The sequence below is a fragment of the Cyphomyrmex costatus genome, unplaced genomic scaffold (genome assembly GCF_001594065.2).
Source record: "Cyphomyrmex costatus isolate MS0001 unplaced genomic scaffold, Ccosl1.0 scaffold1076, whole genome shotgun sequence".
NCBI classification, from domain to species: Eukaryota; Metazoa; Arthropoda; class Insecta; order Hymenoptera; family Formicidae; genus Cyphomyrmex; species Cyphomyrmex costatus.
The window spans coordinates 14,306-24,010 of NW_017275037.1; the positions used below are offsets into that span (position 1 = coordinate 14,306).

The following is a 9,705-nucleotide window of genomic DNA, read 5'->3' on the forward strand; positions in this document are numbered from 1 at the left end:
CACACACACACACACACACACACACACACACACACACACACACACACCACACTACACACATGCTTGTGCCCTCACTGATTATTTAATTGCTACAAGCATATGGGACCTACAGTTTTAATGCCTATTCCGAACGGTGAATTTTTCGAGAGATATTTCTGTGGGCAAGGATGCTCTCTCGGAAGCTTATCTGCCTTTTTTGAGAGGAGACATGAGGATAAATATTTTAGTTTACATTTATACCATTTGATGCGTCTGTCTATTCTACCTGCATCAAACTCGGAACCTCTGGCGTGATAGACTAGTAATGGTCTGCTATGTCAGACGTTCGCGCTCATTATACATTATTATACGAATTAATAATTATAAAGATCTTGAGTTGTACAATAATTATCTTTTTAGGACAAAATTGTTGATGTGGAAAATAAAATGAATGTCAGCGAATTAAGAAATGTAGCACATAACGAAATCAAATTAATTAAGAATGAATTTGAAGAATTACGCGAATTATACTCACAATTAAAATCTTGTTGTAACGTCAACGCAGAATCCATTATAAATCAGAATATGGAAAAGCACGTAGAAAAAATTTTGCTTAGCTACTTTCCTTCCGGAATTTCGAAAGAAGATCTCGGAAAAAACTTGCAGAGTTTACTTGCATCTCATAACAGAGAAGGTTTGAAGATATATTTAAAATCTATTTGGATGTATGTCACGTCATATATTAATTAATAGAAGAGAATATATTATAAATATTTTTATAGCTCACGAAGTCGTTAACGTTGACAATGCAAATGTTCCTGCTTCGGATGAGCATATACGCAAAATAGTAAAGGAAGTTTTGCGAATTTATGACGCTGATAAAACTGGTCAAGTGGATTATGCTTTGGAAACTGCAGGTATTGTGTCGTGTCAATAATTGTTAAAAAACTGATGAATATTATAATAAATAACTTTGTTCATTGATTATATAGGTGGTCAGATTATTAGCACTCGATGCACTCAGCGATACGACATAAGATCGAGAGCCTTCAGTTTGTTCGGTTTTACGTTGTATTACGAAAGCAATAATCCGCGGACGGTAATACAGGGAAATCCGATACAACCTGGCGTTTGTTGGGCCTTCCAAGATTTTCCCGGATATCTCCTGATACAATTGCGAAATTTTATTTATGTAACTGGTTTCACTCTGGAGCATGTATCCAAATTAATCTTACCGAATGAGAACATGTCCAGTGCGCCCAGAAAATTCAACGTTTGGGTATGTGAACTTCTTAATTTCTCTTTCGTGTATTCAACATGATATTTTTCTAATTCTCTTGTTGCTGTGCAGGGATTACTGAATGAGAATGATCTTGAGCCAGTGAAGTTTGGGGAGTACGAATTCATGTATTCCGATGAAAGTTTGCAATATTTTCCAGTTCAGGTAAATTTATTTTTAAAATTATTTAATAAATTTACTTCTCTTTTACATACATATAACTTGACCTATTTGTGTTTCATTTTTCTACATGTTATTTTATTAATTAGATTTATTAGAGAACTATACACATTAATCCTTGACTTTTTTTTTACGCAGAACACAGAAATCAATAAACCATACGAATATATAGAATTGAGGATACACAGCAATCACGGGCAACTAGACTACACGTGTTTATACAGATTTCGCGTTCACGGAAGACCAGCTTAGAAATTAATTGCGTCAAGGTTACTTTTCACAAGATATTCGAGCAGTAAGATCATTCAAATAGTAGCAAGAACGATCATATTTTACGAATGTCTTGGAGAAGAAAAGGAACTTTTCTTCTCCAACACGCTACAATTCTTCTTCAATACGTGCCTTCAATTATCGTTAATGATAAACGTAACAAATGGCATTATTTGCCGCAGCACCTGTAACTATAACTGTTAATAGATGGATTATTTAATGCTCTTTTGTAATAGATTTTCAACGAAACGATCTCGAAATACTTAATACATACATGCCGATATTTAATACATACGAGATAAATGGAAGCCGTTTTTGTCACCATTTTAAACGCGTTGAACGTTGTATATATACATTCAATAATTTATACTATTTAAGAAGATTGCACGATTGATCGGGTCAAGCAGGAAAACTCGCGGGTGTCGACTCGATAGTGTTCCACAATTATGCTTATATGTACAATACAAATGTCTTCATTATATGGCCTTGCTGTAGCAGTTATCCGAGTAATGCATTTGGAAAGAAAAAAAAAAGCAATTTCGTACAACGCAGTCTCTTTAATAACGTGAGAAATCGATTAAAAGTTGGAAGGCTAAAAAGAATAGACAGAAAATCTTAACTTCGTAACGAATCTCGAGAGTGAAAAAGAAAGAGATAGAGTTTGCCTGTGTTTGCATGTAAATAACAGATTTGGCAGCGTCACCGTGCAAGACTGACACTTGAAAAGTTACCCCAAAGTTGAGTGTGAGTCATAATATTCGCAATAACGCGACAGTACAAATTGTAAGGGATAGTAAGATCATTTAATTATAATTAGTTAATTACTAAGTTTTAAGTGTGCGATACCGTGAATGATTGCTTTCGCCGACCTTTGTAAGGATTTAGCGATTAAAACGCCGCGGTAGTTAACACACATTGTATACATAGATACTTGTTTATAAGATATTCAAGTAAGAGAGAGTTCTCAATTCTTTTTTTTTTATTTTAAGATTGCGTATGCGTATCGTTTTCGCTTCGTAATTATTTAGGGTCGTTGGCGATGGGTCCAACCCTTGCCAATGTGAAAAATGCGATTATCACCGCATTTTTTATCATTTTTCCGTATGCGCTAGCCGTATATTTAAAATTTCTAAATAAAAATTGCGTTTCACTCGACAATTCAGTTTTATTCACCCGGAGACCAATTGTGATCGAGCACCGAGTAGTTTAATCAACTTTTCAAGCGGTACTTAACAATCGTGAATAGGATTAACTTTTGTAGTTTAATATTGTGTGGAAACAGAGATTAAAAGATGACTTGCTACATAGTTGGACGTTTTGTAATAAGCAATTCTCTACTGAACCAGTTATTAAGTTAGTTGATGACTGATTCAATTAAATACAGGTTCTATATTATTTTTATTTTAATATGTAATAGATACAAAATAATAGTTATTTAATATTGTGGGTTGGAGGAAAAGTTCTGCGTTTTTGGTGAAAACTATACATATAATACAATATCTTCGTCAAAAATGAACAAAATTTAAATTCTCCCCAGAAAAGGTTTTAAAGCTAGAAATTTCTACTTTCAAAAGGTTTTGTAAATTTTTTAGAATAATAATTAAAACAAGGTAAAGGACAAAAATTTTTAATTTATGTGAAATTGATAATTTTTTACATATAGAAAACTACAAGCTAAAAAGGGAATTTTTTTCTTTGTGAATCTGTCATGTACCAAAAAAGAATTCGTGAAAATTTCGATTATTTAACGTAAAAGCTTAGTTTTTCTTAAAAATTTGTTTTTAAAAAATGTTCTATGATTTTTGATTCCTGAGTTATTCGCGTGTTAAGTAAAGGAAAACATTTTGATTTTAATTGTTTATAACTTCGTAAAAAATTATCGTATCACAATTAAAAAATTCAGATTCTTAAAGCTGAAACTTTGCTGTATCTAATGGTGCAATCGCTGACTTTTAAAATGTATAATATACAATTTTAAGATAATAAAATACTACAGAATTTTTCCTTCAATACCGAATAAAATACGAAAAAGAGGATTAGATCGGAAATAGCGAATTAGAACTAGAACATTTTACAGTCAACAATTCAACCGGTCGAATTAATCGCTGACTGAATAAATTGGAATTTGATCAAAGTTATCTGAGAATATTCAATCGTCATTCCGGTATGACTGATGTCTGTTGTTGGTTGATCGATTTTCCACGCGCGTTTCCGCGCGAACGCGTAAGGACGAACCTTGCATCGATCGCGGGAATATCCATTGTCGCCAATTGTTGCGCAAGGCGTGTTTTCCCGCGTCGATTCGCGCGACACCGGAAACCTGGACTGGTTGGGGACTCGAATTTCAAAATCTTCTCGTCTCGGGACGTTGGTCTGACGCTTTTGCGATCGGCGTTCCCACGTGGGATGTTCTCCAGTGGGATAGCCGCAACGGGGATTCTAGTTTCGCGAACCGGACCACGATCCGGTTTCATTGAGTTTTCCTGAACGAGACGCGAGCGGAGCAGAGGGGAAAAAAAGGGGCCGATAAACGGGCGGTTATGAAACGGAAACGCTAGTTTCTCCCTTCCCGCCCGTTCCTGCCGCGGCATAGGCTGGCAATCGGACTCGAAGAAGGGCGTGGCGCCCCCTCGCACGATCACGGTCCTGGCCGAGCTCAGCAGTTTGCAGAGGGGGTTGGCTGACCGCGGCGCGGCGGAGGCAAGAGGGTGGGAGAGAAAGAGAGCGCTGTAGGAAGCTTCCGTTTATCTGCGAGGTCAGAGAAGGCAGGCTGCGCGTTACAGTGGTGCTGTTGAAAAACACGATGAAAATGGCGTGGCAACCGCAGGAGGAAGGACTCAGGCAAATTTTGACGCTGCTGAAGGAGTCGCAGAGCCCGGACACGGCGACTCAGCGGGCCGTACAACAAGTATCCTTTCGTCTGACGTCCGAGATCCACGATCCGCGTGTCTCGTGCCCGTCGCCGTCATCGGCCGTGTCGTGTGGTGTGGTGTTACCGTACCGTATCGTGTTGTAGCGTATCATCGCCCATACGTGGAGCCGTCATCGGCCGTGTCGTGTCGTGTGGTGTGGTGTTACCGTACCGTATCGTGTTGTAGCGTATCATCGCCCATACGTGGCCCCCGCGGAGTGAAGCGCGAGTGGAGAAAAGGGACGCGGCGGTGCGCGTGACCCACGCCACCCGCTCGTCCGCTCCGTCGTTGCATCCGTTTTCTCGGGCCCGTGGCCATTCGGAACCCTGTCCGAAAACGCGGTCCAGGGAAATTAATTACGCGCGAACGTGATCTCCATGTCGCGAGATCGCCCAAGAGAAAGAGCAAGAAGGAGACAGCACGCGCGCGCGCGCGTGCTCCTTTCCTCTCTCTCTCTCGCTCGCTCGCTCGCTCGCGATAGCGTCGCGAACAATCGCTTGCTCGTTTCTCGAGCGTTCAGCTCCGTCGCCGTCCGGGAGTCGCTGCGCCGTTTGGAGAATCGAATGTGCCTGACGCGTCTCAAGCGCTGCAGAGAGAGAGAGAGAGAGAGAGAGAGAGAGAGAGAGAGAGAGAGAGAGAGAAAGGAGGGAGAGAGGGAGGGAGAGAGATGGAAATACATGCTAACCATACATGCCCCGGCCGAGCTGAACGAAATTGTGTTGAGTGGAATCGCGCGGAGATCCCGGCACGCTCGCGCGCGCGCGCGCGAGGACTTGTTTTCCCAGCGCGCGACTCTTCTGATCGATAGTTTTCGCGGGAGCCCTTCTGTTGCCGGGCATATCGTGTAAGCGTAAACGAACCGCCCGCGCCTATAGAGCCTATTACTGCCGTATCGAATCACAGGGCGATCGCGCGCTATATCGATGACGAGTTTACATTTATGCGCGTTTACGACTGTGTTATCTCTTCGGGGAAACGAATCGTGGCCTCGTAAAATGTACTCTCTAAAACTTTTAGAATTAATCTTGCACTTAAGAATTAAATGTTGTGCCACTCTTTGTGGAGACTGGTTAAAATTTTACTCATGATATTTTACTCTGAAGTATTTAAAGAGTAGATTTATTTGTGTACATATCTTGTTACTTATTTTCATTAGTAAGTCATCTTGTGTTACATTTTTCTTAACTAGAATTCTTTGAATAGAAATTGGAAGAATTGAACAAATTCCCAGATTTCAACAACTATCTGATTTTTGTTCTAACGAAATTGACATCAGAAGGTATGTCAACATTAAATTATACGACTTTCCAATTCAGCTATCCCAGAATCTTTTATTCATGCAGATTTTACATCAAAATTTTTGTAGCGTTAAATTAAAACTAACAATCTTTTTTTTCTGTTAAGATGAACCCACTAGGTCTCTGAGTGGTCTGATATTGAAAAACAATGTAAAGACGTACTTCCATAAATTTGTACCAGAGGTCATAAATTTCATTAAGCAAGAATGTCTGTCAGCTGTCGGAGATCCATCACCGCTGATTCGTGCGACTGTCGGTATTTTGATCACTACTGTCGCATCAAGAGGTATGTCATCTTCCATTGCATTGCTACAAAATGTAGCAAGGTAGCATGCGTATTAAATCTTATTGACGATTGAAATATATTTCCACGAGTATAGGTGAATTAACAACTTGGCCAGAATTGTTACCAGCGTTGTGGCAAATGTTGGACTCACAAGATTACAATGTTTGCGAGGGTGCATTTGGCGCTCTCCAGAAGATTTGCGAGGATTCGGCAGAGATATTAGATTCGGATGCTCTAAATCGACCCTTGAACATTCTGATTCCAAAGTTCCTTCAATTCTTTAGACATTCGAGTCCCAAGATCAGATCCCACGCGATAGCATGCGTCAATCAGTTCATCATTCAACGCACGCAAGCGCTTATGATACATATAGACAGCTTTTTGGAGAATCTCTTCCATTTAGCTTCAGACGATGATTCTGAGGTCCGAAAAAACGTATGCAGGTAGTTATGTGTAATATATTGCAGAGGATTTCTTTTACCAAGATTTTGTTACGCTAAAATGGATACCTATATCTTTTTTATCTGTCATGTTTTTGTGTAGGGCACTGGTAATGCTGCTCGAAGTACGAATGGACAGACTAATACCACATATGCACAATATAATAGAATATATGTTAATGAGAACTCAGGATGTTGACGAGGGAGTGGCATTGGAGGCTTGTGAGTTTTGGTTATCACTAGCTGAACAACCAATTTGCAAAGAGGCACTTGCACCACACCTGACGCGATTAGTACCTATCTTGGTAAGGTTTCTTCTAAATTTATGGCCAAGTATCATTTCTTCAACTTAATTGACTGTTAACATTTTTCATCACAGGTGAAAGGTATGAAATATTCGGAAATTGACATAATCCTTCTCAAAGGAGATGTGGAGGAGGATGAAATGATCCCAGACAGGGAGGAGGATATCCGACCACGTTTTCACAAATCCAAGACGCATCACTCGCATCACGCTAACGGCATGAACAAGCACGCTGATGAGAACGGAGGTGTAAACGGTGGATGTGACGATGAGGATATAGACATTGAAGATGGTTGCGATGACGATTCAACTCTCAGCGATTGGAACTTAAGGAAGTGCTCTGCCGCTGCGTTAGATATGTTGGCTAATGTTTTTAGGGAAGAGCTTCTACCAGTTTTGGTACCGATTTTGAAAGAGACTCTTTTCCATCAGTCTTGGGAGATCAAAGAATCTGGTATCTTGGCATTAGGAGCCATCGCCGAAGGTGCGTACATTTTTTTCTTAAAGTTTATTATAAATTAAAATGTATTTATTAATAAATTGATAAATTGATACTATATGTATTAACAATCAATCTGACTGAGAAACGTAAGAGTAAGATTTAATTTATATTTGCAGGTTGTATGAGCGGCATGATTCCACATCTGTCGGAGCTTATCCCTTATTTGATCGGTTGTCTGAGTGACAAAAAGGCTCTTGTACGTGCCATAACTTGCTGGACGTTGAGCCGTTACGCGCACTGGGTTTGTGCGCAACCTCACGAGACGCATTTGAAACCTCTGATGACGGAACTGCTCAAAAGAGTGCTTGACAGCAACAAACGTGTTCAAGAGGCGGCATGTTCCGCCTTTGCGACTTTGGAGGAAGAAGCGTGTACCGAATTGGTTCCTTATCTTGGATTTATTCTCGAAACGCTCGTCTTCGCATTCAGTGAGTAGAACATCAAGAGCGATTAGTTTACCTCGTTCTAGAATTCTACAAAATACTTATATCTCTGATTAATATGATTATTTATTCTTAGGTAAATATCAGCATAAGAATCTTTTAATTCTGTACGATGCCATTGGCACTCTCGCTGATTCTGTAGGTCATCATCTAAATAGACCAGATTACATTAATCTCTTGATGCCGCCTCTCATTAATAAGTGGAACGTATTAAAAGATGAAGATAAAGATCTGTTCCCATTGCTGGAATGTCTTTCTTCAATAGCGACCGCGTTGCGCTCAGGTTTCTTACCCTATTGTGAACCTGTGTACAGGTATGTACATACGTGACCAACTACTGTTATTAAGAGGATTTTAGAATAGAGGTCTCTAAATCTGCAGTGTATATTGATGTTTCAATCTATTATAACTTATATATTTCAGTGTTACACAGTAATATGCATATATTCTTTTGTGTTTGCAGGCGATGCGTATCACTTGTGGAACAAACGCTAAATCAACATATAGCGAGCACGCAAAGTCCGGAACAATTTGAGGCACCTGATAAAGACTTTATGATAGTTGCTTTAGACCTTCTTAGCGGATTAGCGGAAGGACTGGACGGTCACATGGAACGTCTAGTGATGAATAGCAATGTTATGCAACTGTTGTATCAGTGTATGCAGGATACCATGCCTGAAGTCAGACAGAGTAGCTTTGCTTTACTAGGAGATCTTACAAAAGCTTGCTTCCAACACGTGCTCCCCTGCATACGTTAGTATTTACTAGATACTAAATCTATCAGATTTAGATATACATGTACCTATATGTTTTCAATGGATTTTATCTTGACATGCAGCGGAGTTTATGCCAATACTTGGACAAAACTTGCATCCGCAGTTTATATCAGTATGTAACAATGCGACATGGGCGATCGGTGAAATTTCGATAAAACTCGGTAAATATTGAAAGCAACATTTTTCTGGAGAATAAATGAAACTTACTTATTTTGTTTGTCTTTTACAGGTCCTGACACAAGCGCGTACATCCCATTAATTTTGGCGCAGCTCATCGAAATCATTAATCGACCGGACACGCCGAAAACACTGTTAGAAAATACGGGTGAGTCGCTAGATCGATCTTTACGGATATCCAGTTCTTTTTTTAGAACGATACCGTATATGATATACCGAGCATTACTTTCAAACGAATAGAAAGCAATGTGTAGTATGAAAGTCGAACCGACACAACAGAATCTGTCGATTCCTATACATACATACATACATTTATCGCTATCTTTCCCGTGTGTGTCGATTTAAAATATTTTTACAATTACACTCCGTCTCGACTATGCTGCTCTTTGTGCACATTAGGAAACTTGTCATTTGCAGAGATTAGCTTTATGATATAATGATTGTTATGCACAATCTTACATAGACCGAAAGTAATTCCGATCATTGTTCAATGAAAGGTTTCCCAGTAACTTTTAGAGTATTGTTCACGCTAGATCAAATATTTGGTGGCATCCCAGCTCTTTAGGTGCATAAATACGTATATATTTCTTTTTCTCTCTTTTTTTTTTTTAAGTAATTTTTTGAGTAATCACTTTAAACCACACAGTTCAATGACTTGGCGTGGATATATATATATGAATCGCGATTGCACGTTTTATTATCGACAGGTTTAAGTAATTAGTATTTGTATATTAAAACCTTGATTTAGTGGTGTGCGACTGCCTGTAGGCTTGAACGTATATACATATATGGTTGTATTGCCGCAAAGACATGTTGCAATTCAGTATATATGTGTATATATATATATATATATATAAAT

General features: G+C 39.2%; 2 protein-coding genes across 5 annotated transcripts in view; both read left to right on the plus strand.

Annotated features, from left to right (window-relative positions):
• Positions 1-2,897, plus strand: part of LOC108775547 (uncharacterized) — a 9,712-nt gene extending 6,815 nt beyond the window's left edge. For all 3 annotated transcript variants that reach the window (XM_018541962.1, XM_018541955.1, XM_018541971.1), the window contains exons 10-14: positions 400-673; positions 762-896; positions 972-1,258; positions 1,331-1,423; positions 1,577-2,897. In XM_018541962.1, the coding sequence (XP_018397464.1) occupies positions 400-673; positions 762-896; positions 972-1,258; positions 1,331-1,423; positions 1,577-1,690 (903 nt within the window). In that variant the 3' untranslated portion in view covers positions 1,691-2,897. The remainder of the gene's footprint in view (positions 1-399; positions 674-761; positions 897-971; positions 1,259-1,330; positions 1,424-1,576) is intronic.
• A 1,588-nt stretch (positions 2,898-4,485) lies between these two features.
• Positions 4,486-9,705, plus strand: part of Tnpo (transportin 1) — an 8,393-nt gene continuing 3,173 nt past the window's right edge. The window contains exons 1-11 of one of the 2 annotated variants that reach the window (XM_018541897.1): positions 4,486-4,616; positions 5,824-5,899; positions 6,025-6,204; positions 6,299-6,647; positions 6,748-6,949; positions 7,024-7,432; positions 7,567-7,878; positions 7,970-8,207; positions 8,357-8,646; positions 8,732-8,830; positions 8,899-8,994. In XM_018541897.1, coding sequence (XP_018397399.1) covers positions 4,512-4,616; positions 5,824-5,899; positions 6,025-6,204; positions 6,299-6,647; positions 6,748-6,949; positions 7,024-7,432; positions 7,567-7,878; positions 7,970-8,207; positions 8,357-8,646; positions 8,732-8,830; positions 8,899-8,994 — 2,356 coding nt within the window. In that variant the 5' untranslated portion in view covers positions 4,486-4,511. Of the gene's footprint in view, positions 4,617-5,823; positions 5,900-6,024; positions 6,205-6,298; positions 6,648-6,747; positions 6,950-7,023; positions 7,433-7,566; positions 7,879-7,969; positions 8,208-8,356; positions 8,647-8,731; positions 8,831-8,898; positions 8,995-9,705 lie in introns of those variants that run through there. The other variant, XM_018541889.1, reaches the window with a different exon arrangement.